The sequence below is a fragment of the Lacerta agilis genome, chromosome 2, assembly GCF_009819535.1.
Source record: "Lacerta agilis isolate rLacAgi1 chromosome 2, rLacAgi1.pri, whole genome shotgun sequence".
Taxonomy (NCBI): Eukaryota; Metazoa; Chordata; class Lepidosauria; order Squamata; family Lacertidae; genus Lacerta; species Lacerta agilis.
Window position 1 is genome coordinate 59,847,188 of NC_046313.1, and position 20,843 is coordinate 59,868,030.

At 46.7% G+C, this 20,843-nt stretch overlaps 1 protein-coding gene across 4 annotated transcripts in view; it reads right to left on the reverse strand.

Annotated features, from left to right (window-relative positions):
* Positions 1 to 1,121: 1,121 nt before the first annotated feature.
* The window catches only part of TNIP1 (TNFAIP3 interacting protein 1), a 56,613-nt gene continuing 36,891 nt past the window's right edge, over positions 1,122 to 20,843 (reverse strand). For 2 of the 4 annotated variants that reach the window (XM_033140308.1, XM_033140307.1), the window contains exons 6-18: positions 18,388 to 18,594; positions 15,670 to 15,764; positions 12,983 to 13,073; positions 12,347 to 12,436; positions 10,882 to 10,947; positions 9,299 to 9,430; positions 8,192 to 8,320; positions 7,877 to 8,005; positions 7,439 to 7,564; positions 5,815 to 5,895; positions 4,363 to 4,560; positions 3,777 to 3,867; positions 1,122 to 2,968 (exon numbers count right to left, since the gene is read on the reverse strand). In XM_033140308.1, the coding sequence (XP_032996199.1) occupies positions 2,925 to 2,968; positions 3,777 to 3,867; positions 4,363 to 4,560; positions 5,815 to 5,895; positions 7,439 to 7,564; positions 7,877 to 8,005; positions 8,192 to 8,320; positions 9,299 to 9,430; positions 10,882 to 10,947; positions 12,347 to 12,436; positions 12,983 to 13,073; positions 15,670 to 15,764; positions 18,388 to 18,594 (1,479 nt within the window). In that variant the 3' untranslated portion in view covers positions 1,122 to 2,924. The remainder of the gene's footprint in view (positions 2,969 to 3,776; positions 3,868 to 4,362; positions 4,561 to 5,814; positions 5,896 to 7,438; positions 7,565 to 7,876; positions 8,006 to 8,191; positions 8,321 to 9,298; positions 9,431 to 10,881; positions 10,948 to 12,346; positions 12,437 to 12,982; positions 13,074 to 15,669; positions 15,765 to 18,387; positions 18,595 to 20,843) is intronic. The other 2 variants (XM_033140309.1, XM_033140310.1) reach the window with 1 other exon arrangement.

Sequence of the window (20,843 nt, forward strand, 5' to 3'; positions counted from 1 at the left end):
CAATCCAAAAGCTAAAATAAACAGCACCAGATAGCACAAAGACACATTTCACTTCGACATGACACCCCGGGGACTGCAGATCACGGGGGGGGGGGGGAATCACACTTTATTAGGAATAGAATAAAATTAATATATATAATTAATATCATTTTGCCAAAACAAAATGTCTCTAACATTTATACAATAGGAAGAAGATTGGCAAGCAAAAATACTAGGTGTTACTATTTAGAGTGATGTGTACATTAAGTTCTAATCAGGCTTTCCTTCACCACTTTCTTTCCTATGACAGAAAGAAAAGGGGGGTTACAAGTGCCCCGCCATAACATCTATGTTTGGGGTGGTATGCATTTATCTTGCAATGTAACACTTTTTAAATTGTTATTATTTCCCTCTGTGAGGACAAGAAAAAAGGACCACCCTTTATAGTTACTTCCTAAGGAAAGAGTTTTCCCTGCAGTTTGATGGCTGACGATTTGTAAACATCCAATTCTAGTTTCAAATGGGCCCAGGCATTAACAATTTGAGCAGAGGCATACCTAGGTTCCCTAGCATCCTTGGCAAGGAGCTGTATTGGCACCTCTGAAGCCAGGAGATACCATGGACCAGAAACTCAAAGAGTTTGCCTTTCATGCTCCACTAGTGACTTCCTTTGCGGCCATCAGGGTTGAGTCTGCTTTGCTCAGCCTCCCTACCACCACCTCCTCCATTGATCCCTCTGTTTGCCTACCTGCCTTTCCTCCACCCTCCACTCACTGTTTCCTCTTCTGCTTCCTTCCTTTTCGCTCCTCTTGCAACTCATGTCTTTCTTCCCTCCAAGCTCACACCAGGGGCCTGCCAAGGTGCCCAGAGTAGTCTGTGCACCTTGTCCAGCCACCCAAAGCAGTGGAGGAGTGGCCCAGGGAGCACACCAATGGGCAGAGAGCCAGAGTGGAGGGGCACGATTTTGGCGCCACCCTGGGCCTGCACCCTTGACATGAGCCAACCTGGCCAACCCCTGATACACCCCTACATTGGAGTATTACAGCAGCATGTAACAAGCCATTTGTACCACCTCTTGCATTGCACACTTTGAAAGAAATGTTTATGACAATTAGGTTAGCTGGATCACAGTTTTTTTAAAAAAAAGCAATCTGTGGTTGAGACAAGTGTAGGTTTTACAGAAATGTCCAAATAAAGGGCACCTTAGTTTCCTTAGGGATTATCATGCTGAGGAACAGTGAACAGTGGAAACCTTACTGACCAAAGTCTTTGCAAGTTTTACAGACTCTGACCCAGTCACTTTCCATATGCATTTATTTTCTTTTTCCTCCTACCTATTCACCATATGGTGCACCCTCATAATTCAATTGTCTCTTAAAAAGCAACAACAACCATCACTTCTCTGTATCTCATCTTTCACTCATTCACATTCTAAGGTCCCTTCCTTCTTAAAATGAAGCCTCTCCACTTCCACAAGCATGCTGCTGCTTTGTTGGAGAAACCAGCCTCTGTGCGAGAAGGAGATTGGGAAGGAAGCCGTATAGCGAGCCAGTGTGCAGAATGCCTATAGAAAGCTGAGCTCCAATTGCATCCAAGCTGTTTCATTATACCACCAGTGCTCTTTTAAGAGCAACACAGTTGACCACAACTCATGCAACCGGTGGTCACACAGCTGTGATTCCTTCCGACTCATGTAAAACAGTGGTAACATCAGCAGTACCATATAGCAGAGTTTTAAAACTGTGATTTTTTTTGCAACACATATTCCTCAAAAGCCTTTGCTGGTCACTACTGCCCTGGACCAGGAGTGCAACTCTTCTTCATTTTTACAAAACTACCACATTTACAGCACAACCTTATTCTGGATTGAATCCCACTGGCCTCAAGGGGATGTACGCCAAGGAAAGTGGATGCAGCCAAAGATTAGCTATTCTCGTTAACACATCCAGTCCATCAGGAATCATTTAAAAACCGCCTTGTTGGATCAGACTGGAAGTCCATCTAGTCCAGCAAGCTGTCTTGAGAGAGTTGAGAGAGAAAAGATGTGCAGCAAAACCTGCTAGCCTATTTGCAGACCACATTTACATTGAGTCAAATAGGTTTGATTTCATACTGTGGGATAGAAAAGAGACGGGAACAGAGTTTCAGCTCAAGAAAACAATGCAGGAGCTGCCACATACTAAGAGGAGGGTAAGTTAAGGTATATGTATAAACAGAGTATGTGTCGCAATACACAAACAAATACTAGTTTTAACCATGCTGAACAATACAACTCAGTGGAAGCATAATGTTTCCTTGGGCTAAACCACTGAACTTGACATGCAAATTAAAAAAAAATATATTCAGCATGGGAAAAGTATATTTTACTTCCTATACACTATACAGGGATTGGATTTCTCCTTCTCCCTACCCCCTTGCAAAAATTCAGCGTCTTTTAACCTGTCCAGGCATTGGCCACAACAGCTGCTCTGCAAAAGTCATTTTGCACATAGAATGTTTCCGCTGCCACCAAATTCAGATGCTGTAAATGTAAAGCTGTCACATCACACAGAGGGAATCAGCTAGATATAGGTTCTGTTGAGACACGGCTGCCAGTGTTTGCCACTGGAATCTGATAGTTGACCCATGGCAGTTGAATCTTTGAGGTCAGAAAGAGTTATTCATCCAAGTGCTGAGTGTGAGTGAAAGGGAGACCCAGGTAGTTATTTCCAGTGGTTTTCCCCACAATACTGGGCCACTGTCACTCCTTGGCAGTATCTTCCATACGTCTTCAGAAAATCCTGCTAAAGTTGCTGTTAGCTCAAGCATCCAAGTGTACATGTATTCCATATACACAGATAAATGTGAATAGTGTTCAGGAGCACAAGGAGGCTTTTATCTGTACATGAAGACTCACATGCGTATATCACAACTCCATTTTTATGCTCTTGCACATGGCCATAGAGTTAGGCAGGCCTTTGGTTTTTAGGTAACCCAAGACCTGTAGGGTCTGAAAGACAAAAACACACAAATATTACAAAAAGTGGCACACAGGTCTTTGTCTGATCAATGATATACTATTATGTTCAGCTCACAGAGATTTGAGCTGAACTGAATCCACCATCCCAATCCTGACCAACAGCAGCTGCTGAAAACTCCATAGCCAAATGTCTGGTGGATATTTAAAATCTGGCCGATGACATTTAGTATTTCAGCCGCATCTGCACAACACACTAAACTGTGGTTTAGTGAAGGGGCTGCCAGTTTTTGGCGGGTCATCAGCACAGTTACAAACTGTTGAGGGCTCCACGCCTGCCCGCCCGGTGAAGGGAGAGCTAGGGAGGCCCAAAGACGCACACCTATGGCTCCTTGGTACACTGCGGCAGAAGACCAGTTAGATCTCTGTGAATCGCATACATCAGAAACCCACATGACCTTACAGGCACGACAATTATGTACACCTTCAAGCATCCTGCCTCCTTCCCTCCTATTTGTTCAGGGCGTGCTTGTGTGTTATGATAGGCAGACGAAGGCAGCTTGAAACAGTGCCCTCACAGCACACAGGCTGGCTGCCATAGAGTGAACCTCCCCAGTTTTGTGTGGCAAATGAGCATGCCACCACAAAGCTACCAGTGTCAGGTGGTGGTGATGGCATGAAGGCACCCCGTGCAATGGAAATGATCCACCACGTGGAGCAGCCAAACATTTCTGCAGAGTTATCCTAGCAGATAAGACGACCCTTTGAGGAGAGGAAGGAAAAGCAGCATTCACAATAGCTCTCGGGAATTTCATCAAATAAGTTTCAACCTCTTCCTTACCCGATTCCTTGGGGAGTTGTTTCCCACCGTCTGGCGCTTGCGCGTTCTGATTTTGTGAAATTGCACATGGTGGATACCAGGTATATTCTGGCTAAAGTGAGCAAGACATAAATAAAGAAGCATAAACACGACGCACAGCTAATACGTGCTTCGAAATGGAAACTTTGCTTCTCCAAACTGAATGGCCCCACTGTGCAAGTAGGAGGAGGCACTGACAATAGGCTAAGCAGAACTGTTCATTCTGAGGTGAACATGCCCTGGGCTCCTTTGAGAGAAAGAACGCAATATGAATTCTATAACTAAAGAAAGGATCAGGCCATGCAACAAAATTTTGAGCACAGATTGTGGTAGGCAAAGCCAACAATTTCAGATTTTGGAAAATAGGAGGAAGCGCTAGCATAAGCAGAGCTGCTCGTTCTGGGGATTCGCTTGCACCTGAAATTTTGCACAGAATCTGGCACAATACTGAGACTGTGGTATTCATTTATTTTTTTAACGAGGCAATGGATGGCTTTATACTTATAGCCTCCAGTTCCCAGCTGCCCTTTTTCCACAGCCCTGATGACTTCTGATTTAGTTAACTCACAGGAGGGAATCGGTGGTAGTTCTGAACCGGAGGACGCTCATTTGGCATTGCTGCTGGTGGGTAACGGATCTGTTGCCACTCCTCGTAACCATGATACATGTGGGGCTGGACTGGAGTGGGGCACTGGAACTGGTATATGGGGCAGACTGGGGCCACCGGTCCTGGCTGCGGCTCTGGATGAAGCCTGTCACCAGAATGCTGTAAGTGAGAAAGCAGGAGGCTGAAAATGATGCAAACACAGATAAGCCATACACAAGGCTAATGATTTACTACTGGAATATCTGGGCATCTGGAGGCGGAGGCATCATTGTTTTGGTTATCCTGTACTTTTCATCCAGGGACATTTCATCCTGGGCTGACTGAAGGAACACCATGCCCCCTTCAACAGTATTTTGATCTCACTGTTGCCAGGTGGAAAAAATAAGAGTAGGCTGAGAAAAAGGAGTTACCTTTTAAATAATAGCAGTGGGAAGTAAGAGAAGAATGACTCAGATCTATTCTGGACCTACACGTAGAAGCAGTTTTGATCTCCCTGGATAGGTAAACAGAAAGCCATCTACAGACAAATCTGACACTGTCAATTTAATGGGATACCATGCCCTATAGTCTGTGGGCCAGAACCAGTCCTTACCAGCTAGGGTGGATTAAAGAGGTACATCTCTCTCCCCTCTCCCCCACCCCCCACCCCGTGTGTGTAACCTAGGACCCTAGTAAAAATTATCAGCCACAATGGCATTGGTAATTGGTTGCTTTCCCTGAAATAAAAACACATTAGTATGTTTAAAAAAGAGAAGGTAATATCCAGTTTGGGGCTAGAGGTTTCACACCTTTCGCCCAATTAGGATTCAATTTGACTGGAAAACATCCACAATGTATGGAAATAATTTATGGGTGCGTCACGGCAAAGAGAATATCATAAGAGACCGCTTGCCCTTCTGGTCCAGCACCCTGCTCTCACAGTGGCCAACCTGATGCCTGTTGGAAACCCGTAAGCAGGACCCCAACACAAGAGCGGTCTCTCCTCTGGCAGTTCCCAGAAACTGGTATTTATAAGCATTACTGCTTCCAACCATGGAAGCAGAGCACAGCCATCGTGTCTAGTGGCCACTGAAAGCTTAATTCTCCATGAATTTGTGTAATCCCCTTTTTAGGTCATCCAAGTTGGTTATTCAGATTAAGGTGGGAAAGAATGGACTTGTGGATGAACACATGCAAAAGTGACCCGATTCATTCATCCATCCCTTATACGAACTGGCCCTAAGGAAGCTACCCAAAAATTATTCAAGTGATTGGAGTCTGAGCCACGTGTCGAAGTTGGGTCTCTGAACAGTCCCCCTAGCCCCCACAGTCCCCCTAGTCCCCCACAGCTCAACTGGCTGTGACCTAAACTCAGTATTCCCTGAGCAGTCCTATCTTTCGGCACAGTGCTTTTCCTAGCATGGCATTCCATACCTGTTTGTGCTGCTTGAGCAGCTTCTTGAACTTGTCCTTCTCTTCCTTCTCTTTACGATAGTCCTCTTTAAAAATCTGCAGCTGGCAGGGAAAGAGAAGGCCCACAGGTAAGTGAGGAGCGAAAGGCTTCCCTGTCAACTGCATGGTGGGAAGGAGGCCAGGCAAATTAAAGGAGACCATATGCAAATATTCTGCTCAAATCTGCCAGAGCAGCTGAGCTCCTTCCGAATCTGAGTGCCATCGTGGAGCACCAAAAGGCGGCACATTATGCAGTTCTTTGGCTGTAGGCCTCTGTGTGGATATAAGGAGAGGTTGCCCCAGCGTATTCTTACAAAGGGCCAGTGAGGTCACATGAGGGAGGGAAGTAAGAGGCCATACTAGATTTCCATGGACATGCAAGATCCACTTCTGGTTGAGGGAGCAACTACCCAATCTTACTTGAACACACCTTGTCTTTGCTTACAGGCATGCCTCTTCCCCCTCTCCTTCCAAAACAAATGACACAATTATCATCTCTTTTCCCTTAAGGATAAAACAGGCAGCAGGTGTGTGCAACCTGTAGAGCAGGGGTGGGGAACCTGTGGCTCTCCATGACGCCGCTGGACTCCCATCAGCCCCTGCCTGCATGACCAATGGGTAGGGATGACGGGCGCTGTGGCTCAGCAACACCTGGAGGAACACAGGTTCCCCAGCCCTGCTATAGGAGTGAAGTGACTAAACTGTGGCTTGTGAACTGCATCCAGATTCTGAAGAACTTCCAGAAGATGCCTTTTTCTTTGCAAGTGAGATTTTGCCTCTTTGTTCTCCTGGCTACCCTCTGGGAGAAGACCGACAGTATTAGTGCGGCAATGCAGGATATGGTAAGGGATCCCCTGAAGATCACGGCTAGGCCTAGGAGAAGGCAATGGGAAGCAGGCTGATAAAGACCGGGGGGGGGGGGGAGAGAGAAAAGGACACTGATGTGGTGGGAGGGAACATGGGAGATGAAACTAATGGTGGATAGAAAGGGTATGTAGCAGTCTTTTGGATTTTGGAAAGCACAGGTGTCAGGGAACTCTCCCCAATGCAGCGGAAGGTGGTGGAAGGGCTCTCCAGATGTTACAGAGAGCCCCAGTCCCACCTTGCCAGCAGCTCCTCCTCTGGTAGCGACAGGAGCGGCGAGACGTCCAGTGAAGAGGGGGAGAGTTCACAGGGGAAAGGGAGTAGAGGCTCTGGGGATGCAAGAGAGGCCCAGCACTCCCACAGTCCCGAGGGCGATACAGGGGGAACGTAATTTCTGTCGCCCCAAAGACGTTGTGGGGTGAAGAGAAAGGATGGAAGGCTGGGTTTTCGTAAACCGAAACTCTTTTGTTGGGGTCAGAACCGGGAGGGGCCATTCCCGGATTCTGACACCGTTTGATACAGACATGAACTTTTTAGCTCTGCACTGTACATAGTTTGCACAATAAAATCTTTAAAGGAAACAGCGGAGTCCTGGCTGCTTACTCATGAGCAACTAACTGAGAACCTTACAACAGGGCAGCTGGATCAGTCAGCAGGCTGGGATTTCGGAGAGGCCTAACTGTCATCCCCTTCACTGCACAGCTTCATTTTTGAAACCAGAATGTGCTTTCTGGGTTCCTACCTGGTTGTTGGTGAGCATCAACTGCTTCTGAAGCTTATCCAGCTGCTGCTTCAGCTCCTCCTTCTCCTCATTCATCCTTTCTCTGTCACTCCGCTCCCGCTGAAAGTCCTCCTCAAAAATCTTCACCTGGCAGGGAACGAGAGGCAGTGAAGTCCTTGGCTCACAGAGATACAATCCCAATGTATGCCAAGCAGCAAGTGTCCCGACACTGATGTCAGGAAAAGGCAATGGGCACAACTGTGTTTTGAGCCCAACTTCAAAGACGTCAACAAAACAACAACAACAACAACATTGTACCCTGCCCATCTGACTGGGTTGCCCCAGCCTGGGAGGCATAATAGGAGGCAAAAGGAACACTGTGTTTTCTGGAAATAATTTTTGTGCTCACGAATGGTGTCAAGCCAAGGGGAGCCCTAGTTTCATGGAAGCCTGCCATACCTGTTGCTTTAGGATCTCATTCTGGGTCACCACCTCCTGCTGCCGGATAGATGCTCCAGGCTCAATGGGGCTGTTGAAGGCCGAAGGGGAAGGAGCAGAGGCTTGAACGTTCAGGGCCTCTTCTAAGGCCTGAGGGGGGTGAGGAACAGAGGGGACAGTTAAGATGGTCTTTTCTCCACAGCAGCTTAGGATCAGTAAACAATATGTTTGCAGATATTGTAAGAGATTTAGGGCTATTTTACTGTCCAGGGAAGCTCATAACCTGGGGTAGGAAAAACTGGCATGGCTACAGAGAAGTAGAAGTATATTACCCACCTTATTAAGCCGTAAAATCTCCTTTTCCTGGTATTCCCTTTGCCTGGTGACTGGAGCCAACTGATCCTGAAGGAATTTCACCCTCTGTTTTAGGTCTCTCACCTCACCGGCAAGTCTCTCCTTTTCTGCCTGAGAAAGACAAATTCGTAAGAGTCTTATACTTTAGGACCACTGATCCTCATTCTACCACCCTCCCTCCCTGCCTCAAAACCAGAAGTAGAAGAACTGGAAATGAAATGAATGAGAATTGGGAGAAGATTTTAAAAATAAAAAATTTCAGGCTCCTGCCTTGCAGATTCATTTACCTTCTTGAGAACATACTGCCAGACACCAGGTTTTGCTGAACTACAACTCCCATCAGTCCCAGAAAGCACGGTCAATGGGCAAGGGATTATGGGAGTTGTAGTTCAGCAACATCTGGCAGGCCAAAAGTTCCCCACACCTGCCACTGACTAATTGTCTATAACTGGGGAGCCCGCTAAAATCTCAACAAATGCAAGTGGCTATAGCTTTGCCATCATAATTCAAACTGCCTGTCCATCCCTCTAACCCAGGGGTCGGCAACGTGCGGCCCATGGGCTAGATGCGGCCCATGAAGACCGTTTTACCAGCCCACGAGCCGCCTACGAAGCAAGCTGCCCGCTCGGTGAGTCCCCCGCGTGCTGCGCTAAACCAGCGTGGCATGGCGTGGCGTGGCGTGGCGTGGGGACTTGCTGAGCAGCGCCGTAAATCGCATTTGAGCATGCGCGGATACCGGAAATCGCGTCTGTGTGTGTCCAGACGCCGAAAATCACTTCTGCGCAGGCATTTCCGGCATCGCATTGTGGCAGTCCAGCCCACGGACAATCTCCGTGGGAGTGATCCAGCCCATGGCTGGTAAACCTTGCCGACCCCTGCTCTAACCCATGTCCTGTCCTCTCTGGTCAAATATACTATCCAGCTCATCTACCTTCATACTAGACAGGCTCAGTATCCCATGTTCAGTATCTCTGGTCTCATCTTTTATAACAGGGATGTGAAACTTGTGAGTGGGACTACAACTCCCATCATCCCTGACTACTGGCCATGGTGGGTGCTGATGCATTTCCAGGAAGTGTTGGACCTCACCTCCTCCTCTTCAATCTTGGATTTAGCCAGCAGGAGCTTACGATCAAAATCCCTCTGCTTCTGCTCTCGTTCTGCCTCCAGCTCCCCCAGGGCTTTCTGGGAGTCAGCAAGCTTCTGCCGTAGATCTGTTATCTGCCAGGAGGGGAAGATGACATGAAACATGAAGCAAACCGCAGGACACAGCTAGGAATTCTGCAAACATCTAAAAATATGCAGTATCTTTTGTCTGACTGTATGAGAATACTACAGAGCAATGAGAATAAAAAATGCTGATAAAATGGGACATTTCAGACAGAACAGATCCCTGGTGTTCAGCAGAGCAAGAAACATCAACTTTCCAATTTACTTTAAACTTACAACATAAATTTATACACACACACACAGCGAGCGAGAGAGAGTGTGTGTGTTTAAGGTATAAGGCCAAGGACACACTTAAGATAAGCCAATGAGATCCATAAGGAAACCTTTGCTATTGCATAGAAAATTTGATTCCCTTTGGGTGAAACATGGAGTAGTAACAGCTGGCAATTTTATGATGAGGACAATGTATTATATTGAGGGCAGGGCTTAGAGAACATTTTCTTATTCAGAACAATTACAGTTCATGGAAGTAAAGAATTATATGAGTGAGGAGATAAGAAAGGGAATCTTAAGAACTCAGCATATGGATTCTGGAAAAAAATCCATTTAACAATACTAAGTACTAGGGATCTATTATATTAAAAATTGCTGACTCTTAATTATTAGAAAAAGAAGAATATTTTAAATAATGATTGGAATAATTAATACTGAAATAGAGTATTGGCGTAAATAATGCTGAAACAGAGAAATCTGTTTTACTAGAGAAGCTAGAAAAGCTTTTGTAAGTTAATTCAGGAGAAACTAATTATAAATTATTGTATTGTTGGTATATGACACCAAAGAACCAGCATTTAAGAATAACACCTATGTCTGCTGGATATGTGGGTTAGTGGTGGCAAGACACACACACACACACACACACACACACACACACACACACACGTAATGTCCTTGCCCTGATATTCCAATGTTTTGAAGTCAAATTAAAAGAGATATTGAGAGGACAACTGGTTATGAATTTTTGTTGGTATTTAAACCAGTTCAACTGGAAATCTATCATGAAAACATGCCCACTCAATAGATAATGATCTCTAGCTAAAAATGGGAAAAGTTCTAGGATCACAACACGGAAGGAGGAATGGGTAAATAAAATCTGGCATATAGCACAAGCCAAGCTAACCGAAGTCATGAGATTAAGAGATGGCAAACAACAACAGTCTGATTGTTCTGGCTGACTGTCAACCGTATGTTGAGTTTGGAGCATTGATGCAGGCCAGTAAGATGGCAGACAAATGTTTATCATAAAAAGCATTAAAGCCAGAGAGAAAAAGTCAGTGCCATAGAGAGACCCAGCCTTCCCTCTAGCAACATGCCTGTTAACATTCTTCCCCTCTGACAAGGCATATGAGAGCAACACAAAATTCGCTGGTTGTCGTATTATGTGAAATAACTGTCACCCATAAAACTTCATTTGTGCAAGGCATTTGGTACCCTGCTATTACCTTCTGCTCATACTGCTGCTTCATGGACCGGAAATGATGATCCCACTGCTTATTTACCTCCAACAGCTAGAAGGAAAGGCACAGGGTTATCAAACGACAGAATCTCAATTCCCTACTGATGTAGCCAAAGCACTATCTTGCCAGCGCATTCTAGTCTGTCCAGCAACTCTCTTACAGGAATAGCCTCCTTCAGGCTCTCCATAGATTGCCAAACCTGATAGCACCCAAAGCTGGTTGACCTTGGGCCTCTCTTGAACAGCAGAAGCAGCTTTCCCGCAACAATAAATGCCTAGCAGCAAATCTGCTGCCGCTTATCAGAGGCAGGAGGAGTGGAGTGACAGTGGTAGATTTGGAGCTGAGCAGCAGCGGCACTGGACTGCCTCCACTGCTGCACCAATGCAGTCCTGACCTTGCCACCTCTTCTGGGCACATGGCAGTGATGCTGCTGCCAGGATGCTACTGTTGCAGCTCCATCCCACCTGGAATCTCCAGTTTAAAAAGGTGGCGCCATGTGAAGGGAAGATCTCAGTAGGAGACCCCAGAGAGCCATTGTCAGCAGAACAGAAAAATGCACCTGACCCTGCTGCTAATGCAGGCTCCCACTGTGGGATCAGTTTAGACCACATGACAACATCACAGTGCAGCAGTCCACCCAATATGTTGAGGATATGAATCAGATCTCGATGTTTCCAAGGAAAGGGGGTAACAGATGTCAGTTTCCTGGAGATATGGAAAGCACTGTCTATTCCCAACATGAATCGGCCTGACATTTAAGACCGTCTTCAGAGGTCCTCATCAGGCTATCCCTATCTTCTCAAGTGAGGCAAGTAACTGGTAACAGGGCCTTTTGGGTTGTGGGAGAATGTAGGGAGCCAGACCAATGGTTCACGGAGCTCAGTATAGTCTACACCAGGCATAGGCAAACTCGGCCCTTCAGCTGTTTGGGGACTACAACTCCCACCATCCCTGACCACTGGTCCTGTTAGCTAGGGATGATGGGAGTTGTAGTCCCAAAACATCTGGAGGGCCGAATTTGCCTATACCTAGTCTACACTGACGGGTCCTCCATGCTTTCAGACAGGGGTCTCTCCTTGCCCTACCTAGAGATGCCAGGGCTTGAACCCTGCAAGATGATCCACCTCTGTGACTCTTCCCCACAGAGCCTTGCCTTTGGAATGCCCTTCCCTGGTTCATTTCCCAGGCTTCCCTGCTGCTCACCTCTCCGGGAGGTGGGGGGTGGGAATGAAAGCACTGCTCTTTGCTCCGACTTTCAACGTAATCCGACACTGCCCTGCCTTGTGGTTTGTGGGTTCTCCGCTTGCTGGGGCAGTATTGTGACTCGTTGCAGTTGTGAGTTGCCTCAGGAAACTGTGCATTTAAGGGGCAGGAGATGCAACACTTAAAATAATAAATGTGCCACGCTCTCCTCTGGCCTCAGGTCACTTGGGGCAGACGTCTGGCTTACCTCATTGCGCTGGTGCTCGAGGATCTTCACTTTCTTCTCACTTGACCCCAACATGCTTTTCCCCATGGCTTTCTCCTCTGCAGTCCCCTTCTGAAATGTTGGCACACAAAAGGGTCCTGAGAAGCGGCTAAGCCAATCATAGCAAGCAGCTCGCGATTCAAGAGCGGCACCCATGCTTCTCCCTCCCGAAGCCAGCATCCAAAGCACTGAACAGTAAGGCCTATTTTCTCCCACAACCACCACGATCCAATATACATTGGAAAGGCGAATAACAGCAATCACTATTTAACAACCAGGGTGGTTTTATTGACATGTTTAATGCATGCATTTGGGGGTGGGGGAGAGGCAGCTCTTAAGCCTTCAAGTGGCTGGAGCAGAAAGTCCAACAGCCACTCCACTCCAGTTCTGCGCTCTTGAACAGTTATCCCACAAGATCAGGACCAGGGTAGCGGGCCAAGATGAAAAGACTATCTGGTTTTATAGCAGGGCTAAGACATCTCCAGATGTTGATGGACTCCAATTCTCCTCAGCCCCAGGCAAAATGCCAAAGGGTCAGGGATGATGGCAGCTGCAGTCCAACAACATCTGGGGGTCCTCAAGTTCTCCATCTCTGTTTCATAGGGAAAATCCTCCCACCTGTTGCTGTCCAGCACATTCTACGCCTTCTGCCTTGACTCCATCTTTGCTGCCCATCATCACCATCTTCCTGAGCTCCAGATTCTCACACCTACATTGGGAAGGAACAATATAGCGAGACGAGCATTAGGGAAGAGAAATCATTCTTCTGGCTGGAGCTGACCAAAGACATTTTGCCACCTGAGGCATGGCAGAGCCCCTCTGCCCCATGGTGTGTGCCAGGGCTGCCACTTGCCGTAAACGCCATGGTGAAGCTGCTCCCAAGTCTTCAAAAGGTTCGCCACAGTGCCCAGCCATGCTGCTGCCAGCAACTGAACCTCAAATGGCATGGGAGTGTCTGGCAAAAGGGCTCACTTGTTCTGGCACACTGGCGGGAGTATGTGCAGGGGGGCTGCTTGCTCGGCTGCCCCTCCTGATCTGCCACCCGAGACAAGCGGCTCAGTGTTACTTATGATAGGAACCTAAAGATTTTAAGACAGGCCTATCTTAAAGAGACTGAAAAGGGAAGCAGGAGGAGACTTGGAAAAGGCTTTCTGAGTCTCCCCTCACTTCCCCTTTAAGCCTCTGAGATCAGAGCGCAAGGCCAGGCCCACATGTCAACCATGTGATGACATAATGATGGGATGTGATTGACAGGTGGGCAGCCCCAGCCACCTGTCCTGTTTGGCTTGCGAGGCAGATCCTGCTAAGGATGCCCACCCTGGTTACATACTGCCAAGTTAAGGGTCTTTCAGTGGCAATGAGGATCTCATTACTCTAAAGTAACATAACCTTTGAAGGAAAAAAAATGGGTCTCTTAGTTCAATTTTATGTTAACAATGGCAGTGTTCAAATCAATACAGTGTCTACGTGCCCTAGGAACCTGGTAAAGCTTCTTCTTTACAAAGATCTGCAAGTAAATTGAAAAGAGGACAGTTGCCCATGAAGCTTGAAATGCAAGACTTCTATGTTTGTTCTGAATTTTTGCTGGGTATGGCAGCTAGATTGTACGGGGAGGTTTTCCTGGCATCAAAGTCTTTTACATTCTAAAGCTTGCACCCCCTCAGCAACAGAATGTGATGCAGTACAAGACATCAGGACAAGACATCAGGACAAGATTTCTTTCCTGAGGCCCATCCAGCTCTGCCGTTGTAGACCACAATGGAGAACAGCTCAGAGTGCATGGAAGTCACAATCAGGCAGGTCCTCTAGAGGGCAGCATCTCAGCTAGGAAGACCAAGTGACAACTTTTTAAAAAGCATTTTTGATTGGAAATATCAAGAAGTTGAAAGCCGAGCTATTCAGAGAAGCTTGGGTCTTACCCAGCCAAAGCAATCAGGACACCAGTGTCTGCTGTCTCTGGGGAACTGCTGGTTGGGTCTTAGAAGGCCAAAGGACTTCATGATCTTCAGGCTAGGGAAAGGCTGAATCTTTAGCCCTCTGCAGGTGTTTGCCTGAGCCCAGGGGTGTTCAAAGTGTGTGGAGGGGCAGCGGCATGCAGGGAAACCCTGCTGCATCCATGTTCCCAAGTCCACTTGCTCCTTTTAGACCTTCATGGCTTGAAGGAGGCTGCTATGCAGGTTCGACTGAAGGCACTTAGAGGCCTCTGTGCAAATAGGGAACCAGACGTTATCGGGAATCTCAGTCATGTAAATGCTTCTAAGTACATTCCGTCCAATGCACTTCAGACGGTTGCACTACATGGCAACTTGAGGATGGGGCTTGCTCAGACAAACACTTGCAGAGTGTTTTGGGGGATTACTTATTGAAAAAAAGGGCAGCACCAAGGTGGGCCAGCACTGGTATTAATTAGGGTCTCTTTTCTAAGGTTCACCCTGTGCCACCCAATGCAAGGAAATTCCCCTTATCCTCCTCTGGGATTTCCAAAAATTGTTGTTACTTTTCAGGGAGTGGCTCCACTCCTTCTGTTCCTTCCTGCAAGGTGGGTTGGACTCCCAGTGCTTGGAATGAACTGTTCAGATTAACCAATTCACCAAATTATTTTTTAAAAAAATAAATCTCCTAATTACACCTGAAAGTAGTTCTGGGTCAATTGAACATGAATTAATTTTCCTTTGCAGTGAAATTTGGGAGATTTTAAATTCATTTTGTGTGTGTGTGTGTGTGTGTGTGTTTCGTTGCACATAACTCCATAATTGTGGCCACTGCATTTGCCGTTTTTACCTATCTGAAAAGTGCTGCTGTTGTTTAAAGCTTAAAGATCAGAACTGTTGGGGAAAATAAAATGCTTGTGTGTTCTGATGTTGCTGCAGTATATTTTATACTTTAGCAGGACAGCTTGCAAAATTCTGAAGGCAGAAAAATATATGCCAAGCACCATCACAAGCGAACTGTGAAATGAAATGGAATTAGTTCTTTTTTATTTTTCATTTGCAAGGGATGAACTAGAATCAATTCCTTTTCTAAAATGAACTTTCTAAGCACTGGTGTTCTCTGCCATAACTGCACTCACCTCACAAATCCAGGACTGGAAGTTTCTTCTGGGCTCTGTAATGCTTGCTCAGGGTGGCTGTTAAGAAAACTCCCTAGGAGCAGAGCAGGGCAAGGGGCAGGGGCCGGTTTCCACCAGTTTCAGGCTTCCAATATTAACTTCAGAGTCACCACACACAGACACACAATGAAAACGCCTAGATCACTGCTCTGCCCAGCATGACTGCATTCTCCTTTCCCACCTGACATGCCCTCACCTCAGCTTCTCTGAAACCTGGTTCCTTTGCTCTAGTTCCTTCTCCAACTTTGCCCTCAGCTCCTCATTCTCATTCCGCAGCTCCTCACACAAGGCCTGTATTAAAAAAAATGGGGGAAAGGTATGAGAAGCATCAGCAGTGGAAAGAGTTATATCACATTAGCCAAGGGCCATTTTCTCGGTCATAAATTCACTAAACAGCTTCTGGCAATTGGCCACCTGCTCTTGGCTAGCTGTCGATGCTGAAATTTGAATTTCCTAGTCCCCAATCCCATGAACCCTTTTCTCAGATTTTGACATGAATGCCAAAGCTATATTCCACCCCGTCTTCCTTGCTGTTTATATCCCACCTTTCTTTCAAGGAACTCAGGACAGAGACTTGGTGTCCCCCACCATTTTATCCTCACAACAACCCTGGGAGCCGGGTTAGGTTGAGAGATGGCCCCTGGTTCAAGCTCATCCAGTGAGGTTCATTTGCACTTACATAGGATTGGTATGACACTGTAACTATTCTGGTTCTCTCTAATGTTGAGGAAAGATGGGAATAAGAAAGCAGGAATTATATCTCCCTATTAAAACTGCAGGATATTATTCACGTGGAACTTGCATGACTTTTGAAAAAAACAACAACCCACATAATAGTTGCTACGGGTGTGGGGAGATGGACTGGGATCATAGGGGAGCAGGGGGGCTTTAAACCTCTGCCCCATCACGGTTCTGATCAGAGGCAGCCCCTGCTGCCCTGCCCTCCACACCTGCTATTCGCAATGGGGTGAAAATTGCAAATGGTAGGTGCAAAGAATACCAGTCACTTTAGTCAGGATTAGAGGCAGCCTGTATTTGGATTTGATATCCCGCTTTATCACTACCCGAAGGAGTCTCAAAGCGGCTAACATTCTCCTTTCCCTTCCCCCCCCCCACAACAAACACTCTGTGAGGTGAGTGGGGCTGAGAGACTTCAGAGAAGTGTGACTAGCCCAAGGTCACCCGGCAGCTGCATGTGGAGGAGCGGAGACGCGAACCCGGTTCACCAGATTACGAGTCTACCGCTCTTAACCACTACACCACACTGGCTCTCAGTTGCACACTTGCACCTCTTTGATACTGACTGGGTGTGCAGCAGGGGCAAAAGGGTTAAAGTCCTCCAGATCCCCATACAACAGTCCGCCCCCCCCACCCCCACCCCGCTCCTGGCATGCTGGTTATTTGTCATGGTGTTTTGCAAACTGTGCAATGCCAAATGACACGGAATAACATCCTGTTCAGTTTGGCCCGCAGAAGGACACACTTCTGGGCATCACTGCCAGGGAATAAAAAGGAATAACACAGTTCTCCTTCCTCTTGAGGACTTCCCTCGTTTAATTTACTGGCACAAAGTATAAATCACCCTTTAAATGGTCAATTGCACAATGGCTTGCCCCAGGGAAAAGCCTTTCAGTGGTGAGTTTATGACCTGAAAGGTTGCGGGGGGGGGGGGGGAGTGTCTGATGCCTTACTGAGAGTGTGTCATATCCTCAAAGTTTCCCTTCCTAGTTGGAAAGGGAAGAAGAGATGGCGGAAGAAAAACTAAAGCAAAGATGTTTCCTCCATCGACCACACAGTGCATTGCGAACGGTGGTTAGGAACCTTTACGAGGTCAACAGTGTGCCGGGTGGCTTTAGAGGGTACTTGAACGCAAAGCCTGGTGGCAACATGACCAGAAACACACATATTCAACGGGGCTTAATTGTTGCTGCCAGTACAGTAGTGGTTAAAGGTTGAACTGCAATCTAGAAGTTCCCAGTTAAAGACTCAGCTCAGCTGCAGACACACTGCACGGCTGCTGCTATTTCCCAGGCTTGGTTCAACATCCACCACATGGGAGTGATAATACTGGCCACATGCTGTTGTTGTTTTTAAAGGTGGGAGCGAGTGAGAAGGAAGGCAAAGAAATAGTGCTGGAAGGAGAAATTAGAAGGTGATAAAATCACAGGGCCAAAACAGCTATGTGGCTTGTAATATTTCTTGGTTGGTGCAATAGCTGATCTTAGGTTCTTTCTTCTGCTTACTTGTATCCTGATCTCCTGTTTTGCTTTTATCTGCTGGGGAAACCCAGCCAGATGGGGCGGGGTATAAATAATAATAAAATAATAATAATAATAATAATAATAATAATAATAATAATAATAATTATTATTATTATTATTTATCTGCAATGTATGTTGACCTTACTTGTACCGAGTTGCACCTTTGTTGTAATGGATGGGTGGAATGGGTGGAAGGTGTGGGCATGTGTGGTGCCTTGTATTGCACCAGGAGCAGTACATTGTATGGAATAGAATCATAGGATTGTAGAGTTGGAAGAGACCCCGTGGGTCATCTAGTCCAACCCCCTACAATGCCAGAATCATAGCTAAAGAATGCCTGAGAGATGGCCATTCAACCTCTGCTTTAAAACCTCCAATGAAGGACAGTTCACCATCTTCCAAGGGAGTCAAACAGCTCTTACTGTCAGAAATAAAAATTATTTTTGCAGGGGGGAAGTGTTGTGGGTCGGTGCATCACATTGCCCCCCCCCCAAGTAAGTGCATTTAGGTAGTGATGGGGCACATGTAAGTGTAATGTTTACATGGGAGAAAGGCCAGGCATATGTGCTTTGGCCACTCACTGGGATCTGGGGTGGGGAGGACAGGAAGTTGTTCATGAAAACCGAAAAGCAAAATGAACTATGCACATCTACCAGCAGCCTTCGAACCTGAAGGATGGATGTTCTCTGCTCGTTCTTGTGCACCTTGGAGGCCAGCCGGTTGAACTCCAGAGCCATGCGCCCCAGGTGGGCAAAGAGCTGCGTTTTGTCCGACTCCTCAGCAAAGAGACTCAGCGTGTTCTCCAAGCGCTGGAGGTGCAGCATCAGGTTTCCATCCTCGTTCTGAAGTGGCTCGATGTCCTGCAAAAGACACGGAGACATTGAAATCTGGGAGGAAGGCAAATAAGGGCTAGGTTTAGGCAGGCTCAAAGAAGCAGCTTGCCACCTTTTCCTTTCCTTCATCCGAGACCTAGATTAGGCAACACTTTTGTCTCAGGATGAGTTACTCTGGACTTATTTAAAGAAATATCAGCTACAAAGTGAGCAGGCTGGATAGAGTCCCCATATTGGGGGGCACGGTTTGCTTCTCCTGGACAAGGTAGAAAATCTCACCCTGAAATTGCACTTTAGCCCCATGCTTCAATGGCAGGGTGGGGGTGGACAAGATGCCATGGGAGGGAAGAGTGAGATTTCCCCTCCTCACAGTCCCACTCAACTTCCCTGGCAACCTTGAGTGGTAGCAGTATTTTTTCTAAAACAAAAAACATAGAAAGCTGCCTTAGACCAAGTCAGCCCCCTGCCTGTGGCTCTCCATGACTTCTGGCAGGAGTCTTTGTCAACCCGACTTAGAGATGCCAGGATTGAACCTGGGACCTTTTGCATGGAAGCCAAATGCTCTGCCACTGAGCTGCAGCCCTTCCACTTAAAAAATAATTAATAAATTCCTCTCTCTTTTTTTAAGGTGGGTTGACCAGGAGTGTGAAGAGTACAAAATTACTCTCATTTTATGGTCTAAAAGTTCAACAGCCCTCTAAGCATAATTTAATGTCCAACTCCGATTCCTCAAAGGGAACATAAATTGGGCTAAAACACCAAGGCCAGTGTTTAGTCCTTGAGGCCCTGCATGGGAGATGATTCTAGAGAGATCCAGTGTATTTAAGGCACTTGCATTCGTCTGTGGTATTCTGCACTTCCAGAATAACTCATTGTGTTACCCATGCCCCTTTCACCTTTGCCCTGTTTCTATTATTGCTGAAAATTCCACCTGAATGCACCTTAGCTGTAAGCAGAAAAGTAAGATTACCGCCTCAGGCAGCAGATGCTAAGAACAGTAGTGGATGACCCCCCTGGCTGTTCTTCTCTTTGAAGGACAGAGCTGTGTGTCTCACATGGCCTGTCCCACTCCACTTAATAGTTTAGTGCCTGCTACCTTCAGGCGCAGAGTAGGACACCCCCTCATTGCCGGCACCGAAGAAAAATTCTACTGCTAGTCCAGTTGTGGGTGTGGGTGCCATTTTTCCTTCACCTCAGACTACTAAATGTTTTAAGCTGACATTGAGAGTAAAAAAAAAGGGGGGGGGGGTTTGCCAGAACTAGTTTGCTTCCAAGCTTCTAATGTCACCTAAAAGTAGTGCCTAAAAATAACCCCCGCTCAGTTTTTTTCCAATTGCAACTCATTTAACCTCTAAAGGACTTTAAACCAATTTGGACCAAGTTACTGACAGCCGTTTTGGGAGTGCTGAAATACTCCTCTGACACTTCAACACAGAAAACTGCCAGCATGTAATGTAGGAGAACTCCAGGGGTGCTTGAACTCTGCAGCAGAAATCTACAGACTTGGGTGCCCCCCCCCCACCATGCACTTTAGGACAGGAGACTCTGGCATATCTTCTGGGCTTGATTTGTGGCTGGGCTCCCCAGCTCTCAGTTTCAGAGTTCATTTTCCATACTAAATACACAAAGGACGAATGAATGAATGAGTGATAAATAAAGTGTCTCTGATCATGTACTTGGTGTCTTTCCTTCACCACTGAGCAAGGCAGCATGTCTTCAGTCTGTATACTTCGAATTATGGCAATGGGGCTTCCTGGGAAGACAGTGTAGTAGCTTACATAAGAAGAGGCTGCTGAATCAGGTCAATGGCCCATCTAGTCCAGTGTCCTGTTTTCACAGTGGCCAACCAGATGCCCATGGGAAGCCTGAGCACAGGAGTACTCTCCCCTCTTAAGGTTTCCAGCAACTGGCATTCAGAAACATTCTGTATCCCACAGAGGAGACCGGAAACGGAGATACTCCTAGGAATCAACTCATCAGACCTGCCTTATACCAAGTCAAATCATCGGTCCCTTTCCTTGAGTATTGCCCTCACAGACCGACTGAGGATTTCAGGCAGGGTTCTCTTCCAGTCCTACCCACAGATGCCAGGGGGTTGAACCTGGGACCTTCTGCATGCAAAGCAGATGCTCTGGCCCTTCCACAAGCGCAGGCAAAAAACTTGACAACCAATGAACAACAACAAAAAGCTGAGCACACCTCTTTACTCTCAAGCAGGTGCCTCTGAATAAGGATTCTGTTCATTACATTCTCTGTAATTTCCACACTGTTAATGA